Here is a 20,777-nt window from a genome sequence, read left to right on the forward strand (position 1 = left end):
TATTTCAAGTTGAGGAACATTATTCTGAAAGTGTTGCATAATTTCTAAACACTTTATTTACATTTTACACACCATCCTGCCTTTTTGGAATTGGGGCTGTAAATACAAATATGCTATTTTTTTTAATACAAGGCAGGGTCTCCATAGTGAGTCACTGCATGCAAAATAATCAAATGATGCACTTAATCTCCTGCAAATCCTAGACCAGTATAGAGGATTGGACAAAGACTCCATGGAAAGAGATCAACGTTGAGCAGATGGACATGGAACTCCGGCGGTTTGCTAAAGTACAGTACAGCACTCTTCTCTGGATAGATACTTGAACTTTGATTCAGTTTAACTGTTTCATGTTTGAAACAAGAGTACCTTTTCAATAACTGTGAGTATGTCTGTTGTCTGTTGAAGGAGATGAAAATGCTGGATAAGGAGGTGCGTGTGTGGGATGTCTATATGGGTCTGGAATCAACAGTGAAAAACCTATTGACCTCTCTGAGAGCTGTCAACGAGCTGCAAAACTCAGCTGTCAGGGAGAGACACTGGCAACAGCTTATGAACACCACTGGGGTAGGGTATCTGTGCTGCTGCTGCTACACAGTCTCTCATACCATCTGCTGTGCCATTTTTCATTTTGTTTGTTTGTCTGTGTGTCAATGAGATTATCCAAAAGTTACAAGTCCAAATTTCATTAAACTTGGTGGCGGAGTGGAGAATGTGTATGAGAACAGCCCATTAAATTTTGGTCCTCATACAGTTTTTTTCTTTAAATTTGTTAGCGCTTTGGTCTTGGCCGAGGACTGCCCCAAGTGCTCTTCTTGTTCAGTAACTTTTCATCAGTTTTACTCATGGTATATTATACTTGCCACTCTGTGGGGGTTAATCCATTCGTTTGGCTGTAGTTTTCATGCAGTGTGCTCTCATTGTTCTGCAGACACTTCTCTGGATTTGATGAACCCAGTTATCTGAAATTTGATCACACCCATAGTCTGCTTTTGTTTTTAAATCTTCAGGTTAGGTTTGTGATGGGTGAGGGCACCACCTTGGGGGACCTGCTGGAATTGCAACTTCATCGTGTGGAGGATGAGGTTAAAAACATAGTAGACAAGGCCGTGAAAGAAATGGCCATTGAGAAGGTAAGACACCAGACCAACCAGTTACTGTGTGATATATCTTGTAGTAGTGGATTATTGATGGATGGAATATTTAATTACTTAAGCACTCACTAGACTTTCATCATATTCTTAGAACAGATATTTATGAGCAGATTCAGAAAGCTGAACTCACAAATAATGACACACAAATAGGAATGAGCCAATGTTAACGAACGCGTTAGCTTGTTTTTTGGTTGTCTTTAAATGACAGGCGTCTTTGTGAAGTATCTGTCTTTGGGTTTTTTTAGGTTTTGGCAGAGATAACCCAGACATGGAGCATTATGTCGCTGTCCTATGAGACTCATGCCAGCACAGGAACCCCTCTGCTCAAAGCAGATGAGAATCTGATAGAGACGCTGGAGGACAACCAGGTGTGCCTGCCTGCTGCAGAATGTGATATGCAGTTTGCTTTATTCTTTCAAATTGCAATATCAACACCCCAGCGATCCATAATATAGTTTTAGTATGAACGGCTCGGGTTTATTACTGACTCCTCAAAGACTAGTTATATAAATGCATAGGCAATGGGGAAAATGTTCATGCAATTTCAAGAGCAGCTCATCAGGGCTTCTTTGTACAAATTGCCATTTAAAGTTACTGCTTCATTTCTTTTCAGGTGCAGCTGCAGAATATCCTGATGAGTAAGTACATAGAGTATTTCCAGGCAGAAGTAAGTGGATGGCAGAGGAAGCTGATGGTGGCAGACCTTGTCATCTCATCTTGGATGTCTGTCCAGAGGACCTGGGCCCATCTTAACAGCATCTTCACCAACAGCCATGACATCCGCTGCCAGCTGGCCAATGATGCTGAACGCTTTCAGGGAATACACACTGACTTTCAGGTAAATCATACCTCTGCCTACATATAGTGCCATGCTTGGCTACATATTTTTAGCATGTCTTTTTGCATTTCTCCCTTTATTTCCTTTGATTTGTTTGTTTGTTTTAATCAGAGTTTAATGACTGAGGTGGTCCAGAACAGTAATGTAGTAGATGTGACCAACAAGCCTGGCTTCCTGGAGAGCCTTGAGACCTTACAGCAGAGGCTGTCTCTGTGTGAGAAGGCCCTTGCTGAGTACCTGGAGACCAAGAGACTGACATTCCCCAGATTTTATTTTGTCTCTGCCTCTGATCTACTGGAGATTGTGTCTAAGGGAACACAGCCCAGACAGGTGATAGATTACATTTTAATCATGTTTTTCTAGAAAGAATCTATAAAGAGATTGTTAGCACGTTGTGGTTATCTGTACTTTATATACCAACTATATTTCAGTGTTATGGAGTGGAAAAAGGGAAAATGGAAAAACACAATAATGAAAGGCAAAAGAAATCTTTTTTTCTTTTTGATTTGTTATCAGAGATCAGGGTCTGTTAACGTCAGAGCTTTGTTAACATCATAGCCTATAAAACCAAACTCAAAAATAGTCTGTGTGTCTTTTGAATACACATATATATTTTTTTCCAGGTGACCCGACACTTGCTGAAGCTGTTTGACAATATAGCAGATCTTCGCTTCAAGGACTCAGACCGGGTCGAAGGACGGGGGGAGGAGGGGGAGGCAGTTGCGATAGGGATGTACAGTCGAGAGGGAGAATATGTTTCGTTCTCTGAGCCCTGTGTCTGCGAAGGACAGGTACTGTGAAAACAAAATGCGGTTTCTGTTTGTGGAAGTACATCAGCACCGTTTTATTTGAAAAATATGATATTGCATGCAATTCATTTTAGAGTTTTTTTCAAACATTTTTATTTTTTTTAATCAGGCAGAGTGTTGGTTAAGTGCTTTAGAAACCACCATGCGCTGTACAGTTCGAAAGGAGATACAGGAAGCTGTAGCTGCCTATGAGGACAAACCCCGAGACCAGTGGCTGTTTGACTACCCAGCCCAGGTCTGTTCATGCAAAGTCTGTAGATTTACAATTTTAACTTTATAAACATGCAAGCTATCTGCTGTACACCTCTGTTTCCCTTCCATCAACAGGTGGGGTTGACTGGTAGTCAGGTGTGGTGGGCGACAGATGTGGGCATTGCTTTTGAGAGGGTGGAGGAAGGATTTGAGACAGCTCTCAAGGACTACAACAAGAAACAGGTACTTCCATAATGTAAGATTTTATTAGGCTGGTAAGTGATCGTAGCATCATTGTATTTGTCAGTGATGTCTGCTGAATTCTGGTTTTCTAGATCACACAGCTCAACTTGCTAATCCACATGCTGCTTGGCGATTTAACCCCTGGAGACAGACAGAAAATTATGACTGTCTGCACTATTGATGTCCATGCTCGAGATGTGGTCGCCAATCTCATTACTCAAAAGGTACTGCGACTATTAGATATTATTTCAAATGAGTTTTGCATTAGTTAGCAGACCATCCTGATGCTGTTGTATGTCTCTAAGGTGACATCAGGACAGGCATTTGCGTGGCTGTCCCAGTTACGGCATCGCTGGGATGAAGAAATGAGACACTGTTACATTAATATCTGTGACGCTCAGTTCCAGTTTAGCTATGAATACCTGGGGAATACAAACAGACTGGTTATCACTCCACTCACTGACAGGTATGTGCACATACATGTTCTCCCGTAAGCCAAACCTTTGCAAAAGTATACAGAATGCATACATTAGTAATGATTTGTATTCTAAAGGGAGAGACTTACAGTAAGGGCACGCATAATTACTAGACTTGCTTTGCAACTAAAAACAAGGCCGCTTTACTTTAGCACTAAACATCTTAATGCTACAGTCAAGCTGTGCAGAACGTGATAGTAGGCACCCATGCAAAATGTAAGTGCAAAGATTGAGATAGTTGTTATTTTAGAATAAAGCACAAATACTAAAATCTTGCATATTTGCTTTTTCTATTCACAATATCCACTATACTCAAATACATTACATTGTTGCTTTAAATCTACATTATTTTCAAATGCACAACTTCATTGAATCGAAATTATCTATTACTTTCTTTCTCCTGTGATTTAAATCTCAACCGTACCATGACAGGTGTTACATAACCCTGACCCAGTCCCTCCATCTGACTATGAGTGGTGCTCCATCAGGCCCAGCTGGCACTGGCAAAACAGAGACTACTAAGGACCTTGGACGCTCCCTGGGTATCATGGTATATGTGTTCAACTGCTCTGAACAGATGGACTACAAGGTAACCTGGACTGCACAGATGTTTCTTCTAGTGCCCGTTAATGTCACATTTATTCTTTTTTTTTTATGTTGTTATTGATATTTATTCCACCATTCAGCCATAGCATCTCATCCTCCAGTCTATAGGTAACATCTATAAGGGCCTGGCTCAGACAGGAGTGTGGGGTTGCTTTGATGAATTCAACCGGATCTCGGTGGACGTTCTGTCTGTGGTAGCTGTGCAAGTCAAGACTATACAGGATGCTGTACGCAACAAAAAACAGAGGTATTATGAGGAAATAATGACATGTATGTTGTAGCATCTATACATTTGTCTACTAATCCATTCTATATATTTTCTAAGCATCCATTTAGCAGCATGCATTTGTTGCTGTGTATGTAGGTTTCATTTTCTGGGGGAGGAGATTGAGCTGAAGCCAACAGTAGGAATCTTCATCACTTTGAACCCAGGTTATGCTGGAAGAGCAGAGCTCCCAGAGAACCTCAAGGCTCTATTCAGGTCTGATATGAGACAAAGAGGAGACTTTAGCGTGCAATGAATAGCAGCTATTATATGATTATTTATTGGTTAATTTTCTAAATGCTCAGGCCCTGTGCGATGGTGATCCCAGATTTTGAACTGATCTGTGAGATCATGTTGGTGGCCGAAGGATTCATAGATGCACGGCTACTGGCACGCAAATTCATCAGTCTCTACACTCTTTGTAAAGAGCTGCTATCCAAACAAGTGCGTACATACAAACAATTTGTCTGACTATTTCTTCAGGGGGTTTTCTGATGAGCGGAGGGAAGAAGAGGAATTTAATTTCGCTGTCAATGTTCTTATACGCATCAGAAGTGTGGTCCAGCTTTTATTAAAATGCAAAGTAGTGGTGGTGCTATTCATCAGATTATGGTTTTGTGTTTAGGTGTGAAGATTAGTCACCATAATCTTCCTATTTATATTCCAGTTCCTCTGTGTGTGATGTAGTGAATATAGTAAATAATAAAAATATCAACTATTTTTGCTTATACTGTGTAGAGTACTAGCTCTCAGCTGAAACTGGCTGTTTGTGTCCTTCTATTATAACATCAACAAACACTTAAATGCTTATTTTGTCAGGATCATTATGATTGGGGTTTGCGGGCTATCAAATCAGTGCTGGTTGTGGCTGGATCTCTGAAGAGAGAGGAGCGTAGCAGACCTGAAGAACAGGTGTGTATCTCTTCGCGATCACTAATGAGGGCTGTTCTTTACACTGAAGTGTTTCAGCTCTCATGGTTGTTTCCAGAAATTTGAGGTTGTCAGAAATTGCCTCATCAAAACTGTGCGTCCAATATTGTCTCACCAGGTGTTGATGCGGGCTCTTAGAGACTTCAACCTTCCTAAGATCGTGACGAGTGATGTTCCCATCTTCCTTGGGTTGATCAGTGACCTCTTTCCACAGCTGGATGTGCCCAGGAAGAGAGACCCAAAGCTAGAAAATGCTGTTCGCCAGTCAGTCAGTGAGCTGCGTCTGCAACCAGAGGAAAATTTCATACTCAAGGTTCATCTGTGTTTTTATTATATAGTATAGTTTATTTGGCAACACCTTTCGTTAGTGGTGGTAACGGTGAACAAACGTTAATTTTAGATTTCTCAGAATTGTGGGAAAAAGAAAAACAGTTGTTATGATAAAAATGTCAAAGGATTATTTTCCTTTTTTCCATCATTCTGTGAGCAACCGTGATGTGGTTTTCATTCCGTGCATGGCCTGAGTCTGCAGACAGAGCACAGTGAAGGGATCTGTTACCCCGCTGTGAAGCTGGAGGTGTGGAGTCTGTCACCTGCAGCTCTTCATCTGACAGTTCACTGTGGCTGCTCCTCGTTCCATTTTTCCCTGCAGTATTTCCGTTTTTTGCAGGGAATAAGGAAATACAGACACACAGTTCATAAAGCTTCCAATATATAAACACTAATCAGTTGCCTCCTATTGTGTTCATTCAATTAGTGATTTAATAGACAAAAATCTGTAAAATCTAATAGAAGTATTAAATTAAGTGTTAAACTGCTTCTTTTTCAGTGGCATATGAGCAATGATAGTTAAGGATGATCTGAAATCAACATGCCAGATCACTTTACAAACACATTCATAAAGTTCTGAGCTAATTTTAACTTGGGGGAAATGCATAATTCCCACAGGTCAATAGAGGAACAATATATAAAGCTTTGTGGTTTGTAACATAAACTAATTGTTAATCATTTTGGTTGTATTTTTTTATTGTAAGGTGAGACAGCTCTCTGATTGAACTTGCAGTATTTTAGAGTATTTTTTTTTTCAGAAATCCCACTATTAATGTGATTCCATGTTTGCAGGTGACCCAGCTGGAGGAGCTGCTGGCTGTTAGACATTCTGTATTTGTAGTTGGTGGCCCGGGTACTGGAAAAAGTCAGGTTAACTTAACTAATGAACATTTTTAAAACTGTTTATGTGTTTTTGTTTTTGTTTTAATATCTGTGTGATCCAACTTCTTATACCCAAAATATGCCCAAACATATTAACTAAAACTACTTATATAAATGATCTTGTTTACTTATCAGATCTTGAAGACCCTTCATAGGACTTATGCAAACATGAAGATGAAGCCCTTATGGAATGATATTAACCCTAAAGCTGTTACCACAGATGAGCTGTTTGGATACCTGCACCCTGCTACCAGAGAGTGGAAGGATGGTGAGAAGCAGGAGGATTATACAAAGGATTTAATGTGCAATAAATGATGATCAAGAGAACCAGTTTTTCCTCCAGAATTTGGGTCGCTGTCAAGTCTGATTTATTTTGGTGCCAAGACCATAATTTATTCCAAAGCCTCCTCTCAGAAATAATTAGAAAGTTAATGCACTTCTTCTATTTCACAGCCCACTCCTGTTTAAATAGGTTTCGTGTGCAATATTTTCATTACCAGTTCATTTCACAATTTTGCATTCAATACCTTTTTTGCTGCAGTGATGGTTTAGTATGTAAAAATGGATTTACCATATGTCACTGTTTCCTTTTACAGGTCTGTTCTCCTCTACCATGAGAGAGCTGGCCTCGGTGGGCCATGATGGACCCAAATGGATTGTTCTGGATGGGGATATTGACCCTATGTGGATTGAGTCACTCAACACAGTTATGGATGACAACAAGGTAAAAGATCATCACATGTTTTTTTGTCTTTCATCCAGGAGTTTGAATATGTCTCCAAATAAGTAATCAATTTCTGCCAATGCCAGTCATTAAGTTAGTGCATACTTTATATTTTTGAACCAGTGCTTGAGCTCCACTCCTTCTGCTTTTCCCTCCACATCCAGGTTCTGACACTTGCCAGTAACGAGAGGATCGGCTTGTCCTCGTCCATGCGTCTTCTCTTTGAGATCTCTCATCTGAAGGCTGCTACTCCAGCTACAGTGTCAAGGGCAGGAATACTCTATGTCAACCCACAGGACTTGGGTTGGAGCTCGTAAGACACACACAATGCTTAAATGCACGCATAAAATCACAGTCTTCTGTTTCTTTGATTTTCTTAAGGTTATCTTGGTTAGCAGAGCTGCCTTTACTGTGTTTTCAGTTATGTGACAAGTTGGATCGACACACGGCAAGCCCAGTCAGAGCGAGCCAACCTCACTATTTTGTTTGATAAGTACGTGCCATACTGTCTGGAACAAGTTCGCTGCAACCTGAAAACCATCACACCCATTCCAGAAAACAGCATGGTGCAGGTACATGTAGGGTTTTATGGATATCAAATGCAGCCTGCAGAGCCATAATATTATATTTTTCTGTTGTTATTGTTCAGTCACATGCAGCATTTCTGTGTTTTGCTCAATCAGACATTGTGCTCGTTGTTGGACTGCTTGCTGATTGAGGACAACACTCCAGCCGATTCTCCCAGAGAACTCTATGAGATCTACTTTGTCTTTGCCTGCATCTGGGCTTTTGGAGGCGCTCTCTTTCAAGATCATGTGTGCAGTGACTAACTGTTCCTTCTAATCGTATCAGATAATTCACATTATTATACCATATAATGACAGTGTTTTTACCTTTATAGCTCAATGACTACCGTGCTGAATTTAGCCGCTGGTGGTCCAAAGAGATGAGAGCCGTAAAGTTTCCCTCACAAGGGACAGTCTTTGACTATTTCATTGACCCTGAGACTAAAAAGTTTACTCCGTGGAGTGAGAAGATGGTGCCATTTGAGCTGGAGCCTGATATTCCGTTACAGGTATGTTATTAGACTAATGAATGCGTGTGGTTGTCTACAGCAGGCCAGAGTGTCCTGTATAATTATAACATGTTGATTTAGATCTCTCAGCACGCTCATCCACTGTCTGTTTCAGACGGTGCTTGTCCACACTCCAGAGACCATCTGTCTCACCTACTTCATGGACCTTCTGCTTCAGAGAGGCAAACCTATCATGTTAGTGGGCAATGCAGGAGTGGGAAAAACTATTCTGGTGTCTGATAAAGTCGCTAAGCTGAAGGAGGATTACATAGTAGCAAAAGTTCCCTTCAATTACTACACTACATCTGCCATGCTGCAGCGTAAGAGTCTCTGAAATGAGCATACACAAACAGATTTTTTCACATGTGTATTTTTTATTAATTTAACAAATTGTATAATACATATAATAATCTAATAATTAGGGAAATATAATAAGACAAATCGAATAATCTGAAAAAAGGCTTCTAATGAGATATGTGTGCTTCCTGTCTATGCATTATGTTATTGTGGTAGTACTGTATCTAATTGTGTTTGCCTATTCATACTGATTGAATGGCACAGGCTTCATTAAAAAAAAAATTCTGAGTTTCCCTGTATCTTCAATTCTTTTTTCCTTCAAATTTCAGTTCAGATTTTCAGTCAGTGAGTTTCTGTGAAGACTGTTGTCACTTTGTCATTTTCCTAAACTTGTGTATTAAATGTACTCCAGGCATCTTGGAGAAACCTCTAGAGAAGAAAGCTGGTCGTAAATTTGGCCCTCCCACCGCCAAGAGACTTATCTACTTCATAGATGACCTCAACATGCCTGAGGTGGATGTTTATGGGACTGTCCAGCCACACACCCTCATCCGCCAGCACCTTGATTACAGCCACTGGTAGGATAAGACGCACGTGATGGACTCGCATATTTATACTGCTTTCATACTGCCAAAGTGTGCAAATACACATATATACTCTGTACACAACTGTTACACAGAGTTTAGTGCTTAGTGTGAATTTTAACCAACAGGTCTTTGTACTGTAGGTATGACAGACAGCGGCTGGTTTTGAAAGAAATCCATAACTGCCAGTATATCACCTGTATGAACCCAACAGCTGGAAGCTTCTCTATCAACCCCAGACTGCAGGTACTGCCACACATTTGCAAGTTCTTTATGCGTAAATTTTATTTGTTCATAAATGTTATTATCAAAATTCTCCTATCTACTGAAACTATACTCGATCACTATGGCTTTATACATAATTTCATTGAATACTTATTTAGAAAAATTAGTTTCAAAGGGAACCATGTTTATGTTTTCCTTTGAAACACAAAAGAAAAACAGCCAAAGACATGCAGAAACCTTTTTTTGGCTAATAAGAAAAATTTAAAGGTAGTTCAGAATGCAGCTTTCTCAGTTTAAGTGGGTCCAGCCACAGATTACTGTTGGTAAAATCTTTACTGCCTCCATTTCAGAGGCATTTCTCAGTGTTTGCAGTGCATTTCCCCGGTGCTGATGCATTAGCTACCATCTTCTCCAGCATCTTGTCAGCTCACTTTCTTCAGGGAGGGTTTAGCTACGGGGTCTCTCGCTCAGTTGGAACTCTCATTCAGGTACTGTACACTTACACTGCCAGTGCAGCATTCATTTCTATTAAAACTTGACTTGAGACAACATTTATCTGTTTCTGTGTCACTATCTTTTGATTCTCCTCAAACAGGCAGCTATCTGCCTGCACCAGAAAATTAGCCAGAACTTTCTTCCTACAGCCATACGCTTCCACTATATCTTCAATCTGCGAGACCTTTCCAACATATTTCAGGTAACACACTTTGCTCAGTCATCCAGAAAAAAATAAAAACATAAAAATATAACTGAAATAATACTTACTTCTGTTGAAGATCTTTTCCTTGAACTGCTTAAAAGGATGCTGTTGACTCCTTTTTTTCACTCGTGGCAGCAAATACGAAAACGTCATATGAATCCATTTGCAAAACTGTCATTGGTGGCAACTTGCTTTAGATTTGACTTTTGTAGGAATGTTAATCCTGAAAAACTGAAAATTCTGGTGTCAAAAGTTCTCTCGTGGAATAGTTATATGTTTATTAATACGATTTCTGTATAGGGCATCCTGTTTGCCTTGCCAGAAAGCATCCGTTACCCCATGGACCTGGTCCACCTGTGGCTGCATGAGAGCTCCAGGGTCTACTCAGACAAACTGATGGAAGAAAAAGATGTAGAACTCTTTGATAAAATCCTGTTGGACACTGGAAAGAGATATTTTGAAGTAAGACATGGGCGATTCAAATTGCAACCTTAATCTTAAAAATCTTTCAAAATGTAAGAGGTATTGCAGAAGTGATGCTTTTGGTATTTAGTATTAAAGCCAGCTATGGCATGTTCAGTATTTTCTTGTTTGTTTGTCCTGCCAAACTCTCCAGGGAATAGATGAGTCCATCTTTATCCACCAGCCTTTGGTGTACTGCCACTTTGCCCAGGGAGTGGGAGAGCCTCGCTATCACCAGGTCTGACACATTCACACACACACAAGCTAGTCTGCACTCCAAGTTCTTTATGGAGATTAAAATAAGAATTAAGAGTGTAGTCAAATACGTTATGGGAGTTTAATTGTTTATTACTTGAATCTGTACTGTAGCATACTTATTTAGTGGCCTCCAGATGTGTCGTATCTGCTCTGACAGAAACCAGAAATGAGGATAACTGTATTGTCGCTAAAAAAAAGATTGCCTGTCTTTGATATGTGTGTGGCAACTTAGTTTCATTGTATATGGAATTTACCACGTAGACACGGGTTAGTGCTGGCTTTCCTCAAGAGAGACAAGTTTATTTGTTTTATTTCTCCTTTCTTGTCAGGCTTCAGACTGGGAGAAGCTCCAGAAGACATTGGCTGATGCTCTAGAGCACTATAATGAGTTGCACGCTGTCATGGACTTGGTACTGTTTGAAGAAGCGATCCAGCATGTGTAAGAGACACACACAGACACAAACTAACATGCACAAAGAAGAATTTACAAAGCAAATGTAAACCACAGGCAAGAAACACACCATCAGTTCTGTGTTTGTACCCAGGTGTCGCATCAGTCGTATACTGGAGGCCCCCTATGGTAATGCCCTGCTGGTTGGAGTTGGTGGGAGTGGGAAGCAGAGCCTGTGTCGACTGGCTGCTTTCCTCAGCATGCTGGAGGTTTTCCAGATCACGCTGCGTAAAGGTTATGGAATCAATGACCTCAAAGTAAATATGCACTTCCACATGCAAAACACGGTTGTATATCATAACACATCTGTTTTGAATGATTTGGGATGTTTTTTTTTTCCCTGCTTTGTGTTTGCTGCAACCCTTGTCTGCAGAGTGACATAGCTGCATTGTATATAAAGGTGGGGGTGAAGAATATTGGGACAGTGTTTCTTCACACAGATGCCCAGATTCCAGATGAGCGCTTCCTGGTGCTGATCAACGACATGCTGGCCTCAGGTTTGGATACACAGACCGGAACTGAGATAACTGAGATTTCTGCTTTAATAGCTGTCAGATCTAAGAAATGAATGTCATTTCTGCAAAAACTATTTTTGGATGGTGTCAGTGGCTTTGAGAGCATAGAGTTGTGCATTTGAATAGATAGCAAAGAAGGCTCATTTGGTCACATAGACCTGCTCCAAGTAAGAGTGACTATATAAGAAAGAACAAATACACAGTGAGCTCGCATTCTTTGCATTTGTAGGGGATATTCCTGACCTTTTTAGTGATGAAGAAGCAGATATGATTGTTTCATCAATCCGTATGGAGCTGAGGGGATTAGGACTCATAGATACCAGAGACAACTGCTGGAGCTTTTTCATCGAAAGGATACGAAGACAGCTCAAGGTCTATAATGCAAACCATGTAGAAACCATGATGTAATGATTAGTGTTGATAGTCATCTCACCTTCTCCTTTTGTCACCCTTTCTGCCCTCCAGGTCGTCTTATGTTTCTCTCCAGTTGGATTCACGTTAAGGACACGTGCACGGAAGTTTCCAGCCCTAGTAAACTGCACAGCCATAAACTGGTTCCACTCTTGGCCTCAGCTTGCTCTGCAGTCCGTCAGCTCTACTTTCATAGAGAAAATACCTGGACTGGAGGTGCTTCTTGTTTAAATTCTGTGATACAATCTAAAGCTGCTTTTAAAAGTACTAACTCTGATGCTGATTATGCAAGTGTTTCAAATAGTAGATACCTAATAAGCATAAATAGGAACTAAAATAACTATTAACGTAGACACATGTCTATAGCTACTTTTATGTGAATTAATCAAATAAGAAGGCTCTTCTTACTCTCTCAGTGAAGTGAGTCAATGTGTGTGTTCATACTGTGCAGCCAAATGTGAGAGCATCTATCAGTGAGTTCATCTCCTACGCTCACACGAGTGTCAATGAGGTAAGAGCTGCTGCACAGCACTGCGAGCGATGACCTCTCTTGATGTCTTCTTTGATACGATTTCTTGGTTTCCTTGTTGTGAATTCACCTCACAGGTGAGTGTCAAATACCAGCAGAATGAGAAGCACTTCAACTATACCACGCCAAAGAGTTTCCTAGAGTTTATGAAGTTGTACGACAACCTGTTGAGAAAGAAACGCACAGAGCTGACTCAGAAGATGGAAAGATTAGAGAATGGACTTCAAAAACTGCTGACTACCGCGTCACAGGTCAGGGGGGAAAAAACACCACATTGCACCAGTGTATACAAAAGTTTGTGTTTCTTGTTCTTACTTATTTTTTCTTTAGGTGGAGGACCTCAAAGCCAAGTTAGCAGTGCAGGAGGTAGAGCTGTGGCAGAGAAACACAGATATCGAAGCCCTCATTGCTAAAATAGGACAACAGACAGACAAGCTCAACCAAGAGAGAGCTGTAGCTGATGCTGAGGAGCAGAGGGTAAGAGTGTGATTCTAGGGCCTCTCGAGCAGCAAAATGACAGACTTAACGCCATGTATTTTCAGAATTACTGCACATTTTGAGGTTCATTTTAAACCACTTTGTCAATGAGAGGGCCATTAGAGAAGAGAGGGCAGAGAAGTAATAACATAGGTCTGAAACAAGCCAAACTTTCAGCAATCCATTCACAGCATACACACACACACGTGTTGTATTTTTGTGATTCAGGTGGCAGCAATCCAAGCTAAAGTGACCAAACAGCAACAGGAGACTGAAGAGGACTTGGCGAAGGCTGAACCTGCCCTACAGGCAGCCAACACAGCTCTCAATACACTCAACAGAGTAAAACACTTGCACACACATAAAGTTTTACTTCATTTCATTCGATTTATTTTATGAGTCCATTGCAAGCATAAAAGAAATCTAATAAAGTTGTCCTGAGCTCAGGCCCCTGATTAAAAATGTGGGCGTTTGTGCATTCGTGTGCATCTGTTTGATCTAGTTAAACCTGACAGAGCTGAGGACGTTTCCCAACCCTCCAGCCATCGTCACCAACGTCTCAGCAGCTGTTCTAGTGCTACTGGCTCCTCAAGGCCGAATCCCCAAAGATCGCAGCTGGAAAGCTTCCAAGGTGGTCATGAGCAAGGTGATACGATTTTTAGGTTTTAGTTTTCCTTCATTTAATGGCTTGAGACCGCCAAAGTAAATCCATTTTAGGTTAATGTTATGGTAGATCTGGCGACCTGTCCGTGTACTGTATGTAACCTTTCATATGAAAGTTAGGATAGGCTCCAGTCCCCCTGCAAACCCGAACTGGATACACTATTAGAAAAATAAATGGATGAATGAAAACCAAAAAACGAATACAGAACCAAAAAAAAATCTCTCTAATCATCTGAGATAAAAAAATATTTAACATTTAAAACACGACCTTCTCTTTTAGTCTTCATCCTTGCACAACTCTAATTTAATATTGATTGCGACTGCAGTTATTTTGTTGTGTGACTGTTGGCACTTTTCAATCTGATATACTTTATACTTTGATGAACCCATTCATATTTAATTTTTGTAATATAGGTTCTTTCATATTGTTAATATCTCCTGTGTTGTTGATACCGCCTTGCCTCAAAAACTCTTTTTTTTAAAGAGAGGTTTAACCTGTGAGGAACTATGCTGGTTGAAAAAAGTAACAACTAAAGCAATGTTCACACTCTGTAGATCAGATATGGTTTTTTTTAGTTAATTCTACTTTTTGACTCAGGATTTAGAATTCAAAAATGTTGAAAAATATTTTGTTAATTTGAAACCCTTTGATCTAACGCGCACCCGTTTGCACACAAATGCTTGTGCAGGTGGATGACTTCCTGCAGGCTCTGGTAAACTTTGACAAAGAGAACATCCCTGAGGCCACGGTGAGGTGTGTGAGAGATGAGTACCTCAGTGACCCAGAGTTCAACCCTGACTTTGTAAAACAGAAATCCTCTGCTGCTGCGGGCCTTTGTGCATGGGTGATCAACATCATCCGCTTCCACGAGGTACACATCTAAACCATCTGCCACATATATTTAGTGTCATCCAAGCTAATCCATTTGCTATATTTTTTTCTGTGTAAAACACTTTGAGTTTGTTGTTTGATTTGTTTTTTTGCCTTTTTCCCCAAAACTTGTGCTGCCTTGGATAGATTTTTGTAAGTTCATCTCTTCTCTTATTTCTTTATTATAGGATGTTCCTTATAACAAAGGTTATACTGTACTTTAGTTTCAGCTGTAAGGATGTTCTTGTTTCCAGGTGCTCTGCGAGGTAGAGATGAAGAGAATGTGTCTGACTCAGGCTAACGCTGATTTGGCTGAGGCTGCTGAGAAGCTAGACGCCCTGCGGAAAAAACTAGCTGTACGTCTGTTTAAATTGGACAGATTGGATTATTTGGTGCTTGACAACAAAATTAATTAGTTATTTGCAAATGCCAGCATTCATAATATTTTCATCTGTTCCTTTTTCTCCTTTCTCAGGAGCTGGATAGCAGTCTGGAAACTCTGAAAATAGCTTTTGAGAAGGCAACATCAGAGAAACTTCGCTTTCAGGAAGAGGTCAACCGCACAAACAAGACAATAGAGCTAGCTAATCGGCTGGTCAAAGGACTAGAGGTAAGTATACAATGCTGTGCAAAAGACTTAAGCCACCTCTCATTTCTTTATATTCTGCTGGGGAAAAAGGGAAATGGATTCAGTGATTTACTTAAAAATGTTCTGACCTACATGGAAATACAGTATAGGCAAAAACAGAAAAACAGACTTTGCCTGCTATGACTACCTTTATTGTGCAACACAGCCTAAACTCTCTCAAGAAGCTCCAGTAGTCTTCAGGAAAAGCTCTCCAGGCAGCTTGAAGGACATTGAAAGCTCTTCTTTGGATGTTGGCTGACTATTGTTCTGTTGTGTCCAGATGATCCCACACTGCTTCAATAATGTTGATGTCCAGGCTCTGATAGTGTTAATTGTGCGTTTTTCTATCCATTTATGCTTTTACTGCATATGAAGTGCATTGAGGATTCTTGTCACGCTGAGGAATTAAGTAATCATTTGAACCACAAATGTGACATTTGTATTCATGACTCCATCAGACCTGTTGTCACTGATTTTCAGTCCAGTTCTTGTGTATTTGTCTTTTCAGTCTTTTCCCCCAGTTTCCCCTCTTTAATAAGGGGAACCTCTTAGTCTCAGCGACCCCTCCACTGAGACTATTTCTGAATATGCTTCAAGGAACAGTTCATTTAAGGGCTAGATGCATCTCTCGGATCCTGTGTCATTGTTTCTGTGTTTTGTGTCTTTGTTAAATTTTTTCTTATTTCTTGAGGACACTGTTCAGATACTGTTCATGTGCTTTAGATTGTTTTTTAATGCCTGCCACTTCTTTTGCCCTCCACTTGCCAGGTTTCCCTCAATTTTTTTAGGGACACACTACACACCATGCTGCTGCCAGTTTTTGGGGCTAATAGCTCTAATACTATTTTATTCCTGTCAAACTGTGTTATCTTTGCATTTTTGGTAGATTTAACTGAAGAGATAAAAACAAATTATGTGTTTTTGTAGGCTGCTAGTAACAATAAACCTAAGGATTCAAAAGCAGCCAATATCCAAAGAAAAAATATGAAAGACCTTCAGAAATCTTGGGTTACTATTGCTCAAGACCATTTTAAAAAGCTGTCTGAGTGTTACACAGAGCAGCTGTGTCTGTGTGTGTTTTTCAGAGTGAGAACGTGCGCTGGGCTCACTCAGTGGCTCAGTACCATGAGCAGGAGGAAACACTTTGTGGGGACGTCCTTCTAACCGCAGCCTTCATCTCTTATGCCGGATCCTTCTCAAAGAAGTACAGGAAAGAGCTGCTGGACAACCTCTGGATGCCGTTCCTACACAGCCAGAAGGTTTAAAATCTTAAAACACTGAGATATTTCTTTTAGTTTTCTTCTGCAAATGCAGTTATTCCCTCCAGTATCTTTGCCGTTCCACAACAGATTGTGTCTTATTTCTCTATGAACACACACCACTGTTTCTATCAGATGTCCATTCCCATGACGGAGGGCTTAGATCCAGTGTTGATGTTGACTGATGATGCAATGGTTGCCCAGTGGAACAATGAAGGCTTACCAGGAGACAAAATGTCTACCCAGAATGCCACCATACTTACTAACTGTGAGTGGAGTTTTTCACTTAGTGTAACTGGCTTTTTATAACAAACATTACAAACGCTACGGTACTAGGTTTTCTTCTTAGCACATCTCTGTGTATAAATAAGGAGTTTATTGTTGCAGGTGAGCGCTGGCCTCTCCTTATCGACCCTCAGCTGCAGGGCATCAAATGGATTAAGAGTCGCTATGGTAACAGCCTCAAGGTTGTCAGTCTGGGGCAGAGAGGGTGAGCGTTTCCTTTGTTGATGCTTGCTTGAGGCCTCGAGGATGTGTAAATTTGTTTAGTAGCAATTCAGAAATAATAACAGTGCTACAATTTCTACAGTTTTTATAAATTAATCTTAAATGTTGTTCCAGATATGTAGATGTTATTGAACAGGCTGTAGTGGCAGGGGACACTGTCCTCATCGAGAACCTCGAGGAGACCATTGACCCCGTTATTGACCCACTTCTGGGTCGACACACAATCAAGAAGGGCAGGTAACACACAGAATTGCTGTGATCGAGTTTTTCTCCTTTCTGCAGATGCTTTAAGACCTGGACTAAATTTGTAGATGCAGTTATTTTGGGTTCAGGGTAACAACATTTCCACACAGATATTAGTGAATGAAGCCCAATTTAAGGGAAAGCTTTTTCCTTGAAGAATTACTGCATTACTTGGTTAAGTACTCACCTAGCCATCAGGGCAGATAGTAGCAGATAAGGACACAGAAAAACAAAAGCCCCGTAAAAACAAAATCTGCCAGTAAAGTACAAAAAAAGATGTTGTTATAGATTAAACATGACCTAGAAAAGAAACTGTAAGACTCCAGGAGAATTCAATCAATTTTCACATATTTATTAAAAAATGAACACATGAACAGAGCTGATGTGTTTCATCAGAAATATATTGATCTATGTTCAGTCCTGTCTGTAGGGTTTTGTGAACCTTTCAATACATGTTTACACATTGAAAGCAGACAAGGTGGTATAAGGGTTATGGATCAGAAGGAAGAAGAAGTGGGTAAATTCAGAAGGAGAAAATGGTTAGGAGGCTGGTGGGGGTGGGATGGTAGAGAGTGGGTAAAGAGAGAGGATAATTGGAAGGGTGGGTGGGGGGGTCTAAGGAGGTATGGGGAAAAGTGGGTAAGGTAGAAAGGAGGGAAAGGGGTAGGGGTGGGGTATAAGGAAGTAAGGATCTTATCACTTATCCACAACTTGCTCATCAATGCCACTTTTCCATGTATCGAAGATCATTCATATTACACTGGGTTCATTCATTTTATCATGCTCTACTCTCTTCTTCTTCCTTGCTACTACGCTGCTACAGTTGTATAAAGGTTGGAGACAAAGAGTGTTTCTTCCACCCAGCCTTCAGACTGATTCTCCACACTAAGCTGGCTAGTCCTCACTATAAGCCAGAGATTCAAGCCCAGACCACCCTCATTAATTTCACAGTGACCAGAGATGGATTGGAGGACCAGCTCCTGGCCCAGGTGGTGAATCAAGAGAGGCCAGACCTTGAGCAGCTTAAGGTAGAGTGGAACAGTTGATGGAGTTCTCTGTTGATCAGTCTGTCCTTTTTGTACTGCCTGTCCGGGTCCGGCAGTCTAAGAGTTTAAGAAACGTTAAGGCCTTCCTCTCGCCAACCACTGCCTTTTGCTTCACATGGGGGCAGCATGCAATCTCCCACTTAATGCCTTCCTCTCTTGTGTACAAGACCCGGGTTACCTGAACTCGATTTGCTGTTTGGTATTTAGCTGTCCCAGTGCATGTTTTTTTTTTTTTTTTTTTCCTCTAAATGACATCAGAAACAGCAGTATGCGACATTACGTGATGGCAGAGCTTCAGTTCATCCTTTGTCATTTTTTTTTTTTTTTTTTTTTTTTTTTTAATAAATAGGACAGGGGGAATGAATGAGAGAGAGAGGGGGAGAGAAAGAAAGAAAACCAAAGGGGAGAAGAGACGGTGAGAAGGGGGGGGAAGAGAGACAAAAAAAAAAAAAAAAACTCCTGGGTCACCTGTATGGGGAAAAAAAACAAACAAACAAACAAACAAAAACAAACAGAGGAGACAGCAAACAACAAAGAGCAACATAATAATAGAGAAAACAAAGCACCATCACAATAAACTAGCTAGTCATAGATATCAGTATTTACTAAGTAATAAACGATATTGTGCAGCACGCAAGATAGACAGCGCACAGTGTGCTTTGAGGCAGCAGCCAAGAAAGCTTTAGTCCGCGTCTGTGAATACCCATGTGTGCATACCTGTGTGGATCAGCATGCTTGCATTCCAAAGGTGTCCCAGTGCATGTTGGAGTTCATCGTTTAATGAGGCCAGCTGGCATTATTTCATCTCTGTTGCAGGTTTTGGTTTTCATCATTCTGGTTCCATTTATGCTTCTTTTTATATATTTGCATCGTCTTCCTACAGAGTGAACTGACAAAGCAGCAGAACATGTTTAAGATTGAGCTGAAGCTTCTGGAGGACGAGCTGCTAACCCGGCTGTCTGCTGCAGAGAGTAACTTCCTTGGTGACAATGTGCTGGTGGAGAAGCTTGAGACCACAAAGCACACTGCTGCTGAGATTGAGATGAAGGTATCAGGTTACATGTCTGCGTTGTTGCAGTAAAATGAATGGTTAACCTACTTTTTACTCCCTTTCATATTTTTTCTTTTTTTCTGTCATCTCTCATTCGCAGGTTCTGGAAGCAAAAGTTAACGAAGTAAAGATAAACGAGGCCAGAGAGCACTATCGCCCTGTTGCTGTCAGAGCTTCTCTGCTCTACTTTATCATGAATGATCTTAACAAGATCAACCCCATGTACCAGTTCAGCCTCAAGGTAACCAGAAGCAAATATAGGACCTGACCACAACCTAGGAACCAACAACTGAATTTAACATAAGATGTAAAATATCCAAATTTATGTGAAATTATGCAGCAAACAAATACATCCTACGAATTGATTTGTCCTTTTGTTCTCAGGCCTTTAACGTTGTTTTCCACAAAGCAGTGGAGCTGGCAGAAGCCTGTGACGACGTAAACAGCAGAGTAAACACTCTCATAGACTGTGTTACATACTCCACCTTCAACTACATCAGCAGGGGACTATTTGAGAGAGACAAGCTCACCTTTACGGCACAGCTGGCCTTCCAGGTGTGTGTGTGTTTGTGGAAGGGTTAGACAAAGACTGTGTTTGTCCCTGACTGTGTTCTCCCTATTTCAGTTGCTCCTGATGAGTAAGGAGATAGTTGTGAGAGAGTTGGACTTCTTGCTGCGTTTTAACATTGACCACAGCTACATCAGCCCCCTTGACTTTCTTTCCAACTCGGCCTGGAGCGCCATCAAGGTTCACAGGCACATACACGCAGCATTTATTTTTGTTGGCATTTGAATTGCAATGCAAATCAAAAACTGCTCTCTCTCTTGTATCGGTCCAGGTTATGAGTTTCACTGATGAGTTTCGTGGTCTGGATCGGGATATTGAAGGTTCACCCAAGCGCTGGAAGAAGCTGGTGGAGTCAGAGTGTCCTGAGAAGGAGAAGTTTCCTCAGGAGTGGAAGGGAAAAAGCTCGCTGCAGAAACTGATCATGATGAGAGCCCTGAGGCCTGACCGAATGACCTATGCTCTAAGGTGATGAGGATTTGTTTTCCTGCTTGTTTAACTGTGTTTTTGTCTT

At 40.8% G+C, this 20,777-nt stretch overlaps 1 protein-coding gene across 1 annotated transcript in view; it reads left to right on the forward strand.

Moving 5' to 3' along the window:
* The first annotated feature begins 242 nt into the window (after window positions 1–242).
* Window positions 243–20,777, forward strand: part of dnah9l (dynein, axonemal, heavy polypeptide 9 like) — a 29,930-nt gene continuing 9,395 nt past the window's right edge. The window contains exons 1-54 of the mRNA XM_085255628.1: window positions 243–287; window positions 406–564; window positions 1,008–1,130; window positions 1,397–1,519; window positions 1,765–1,989; window positions 2,101–2,319; window positions 2,613–2,780; window positions 2,908–3,033; window positions 3,126–3,233; window positions 3,326–3,457; window positions 3,539–3,699; window positions 4,142–4,298; window positions 4,417–4,562; window positions 4,680–4,796; window positions 4,886–5,024; window positions 5,400–5,492; window positions 5,629–5,823; window positions 6,633–6,710; window positions 6,858–6,990; window positions 7,319–7,446; window positions 7,611–7,759; window positions 7,868–8,018; window positions 8,130–8,261; window positions 8,348–8,521; window positions 8,637–8,841; window positions 9,231–9,396; window positions 9,546–9,648; window positions 9,978–10,115; window positions 10,223–10,324; window positions 10,628–10,789; window positions 10,944–11,027; window positions 11,377–11,486; window positions 11,593–11,755; window positions 11,872–11,995; window positions 12,243–12,385; window positions 12,479–12,640; window positions 12,876–12,935; window positions 13,031–13,204; window positions 13,284–13,430; window positions 13,659–13,772; window positions 13,933–14,076; window positions 14,783–14,965; window positions 15,219–15,320; window positions 15,440–15,574; window positions 16,678–16,851; window positions 16,987–17,119; window positions 17,239–17,341; window positions 17,473–17,595; window positions 18,425–18,629; window positions 19,531–19,695; window positions 19,799–19,939; window positions 20,083–20,253; window positions 20,324–20,446; window positions 20,538–20,731. Coding sequence (XP_085111754.1) covers window positions 258–287; window positions 406–564; window positions 1,008–1,130; window positions 1,397–1,519; window positions 1,765–1,989; window positions 2,101–2,319; window positions 2,613–2,780; window positions 2,908–3,033; window positions 3,126–3,233; window positions 3,326–3,457; window positions 3,539–3,699; window positions 4,142–4,298; window positions 4,417–4,562; window positions 4,680–4,796; window positions 4,886–5,024; window positions 5,400–5,492; window positions 5,629–5,823; window positions 6,633–6,710; window positions 6,858–6,990; window positions 7,319–7,446; window positions 7,611–7,759; window positions 7,868–8,018; window positions 8,130–8,261; window positions 8,348–8,521; window positions 8,637–8,841; window positions 9,231–9,396; window positions 9,546–9,648; window positions 9,978–10,115; window positions 10,223–10,324; window positions 10,628–10,789; window positions 10,944–11,027; window positions 11,377–11,486; window positions 11,593–11,755; window positions 11,872–11,995; window positions 12,243–12,385; window positions 12,479–12,640; window positions 12,876–12,935; window positions 13,031–13,204; window positions 13,284–13,430; window positions 13,659–13,772; window positions 13,933–14,076; window positions 14,783–14,965; window positions 15,219–15,320; window positions 15,440–15,574; window positions 16,678–16,851; window positions 16,987–17,119; window positions 17,239–17,341; window positions 17,473–17,595; window positions 18,425–18,629; window positions 19,531–19,695; window positions 19,799–19,939; window positions 20,083–20,253; window positions 20,324–20,446; window positions 20,538–20,731 — 7,619 coding nt within the window. The 5' untranslated portion in view covers window positions 243–257. The remainder of the gene's footprint in view (window positions 288–405; window positions 565–1,007; window positions 1,131–1,396; window positions 1,520–1,764; window positions 1,990–2,100; window positions 2,320–2,612; window positions 2,781–2,907; window positions 3,034–3,125; window positions 3,234–3,325; window positions 3,458–3,538; window positions 3,700–4,141; window positions 4,299–4,416; window positions 4,563–4,679; window positions 4,797–4,885; window positions 5,025–5,399; window positions 5,493–5,628; window positions 5,824–6,632; window positions 6,711–6,857; window positions 6,991–7,318; window positions 7,447–7,610; window positions 7,760–7,867; window positions 8,019–8,129; window positions 8,262–8,347; window positions 8,522–8,636; window positions 8,842–9,230; window positions 9,397–9,545; window positions 9,649–9,977; window positions 10,116–10,222; window positions 10,325–10,627; window positions 10,790–10,943; window positions 11,028–11,376; window positions 11,487–11,592; window positions 11,756–11,871; window positions 11,996–12,242; window positions 12,386–12,478; window positions 12,641–12,875; window positions 12,936–13,030; window positions 13,205–13,283; window positions 13,431–13,658; window positions 13,773–13,932; window positions 14,077–14,782; window positions 14,966–15,218; window positions 15,321–15,439; window positions 15,575–16,677; window positions 16,852–16,986; window positions 17,120–17,238; window positions 17,342–17,472; window positions 17,596–18,424; window positions 18,630–19,530; window positions 19,696–19,798; window positions 19,940–20,082; window positions 20,254–20,323; window positions 20,447–20,537; window positions 20,732–20,777) is intronic.

Source organism: Mchenga conophoros, linkage group LG18 (assembly GCF_057382185.1).
Source record: "Mchenga conophoros isolate Kocher_MC1m ecotype Shallow Benthic linkage group LG18, M_conophoros_male_GT1.1, whole genome shotgun sequence".
Taxonomy (NCBI): Eukaryota; Metazoa; Chordata; class Actinopteri; order Cichliformes; family Cichlidae; genus Mchenga; species Mchenga conophoros.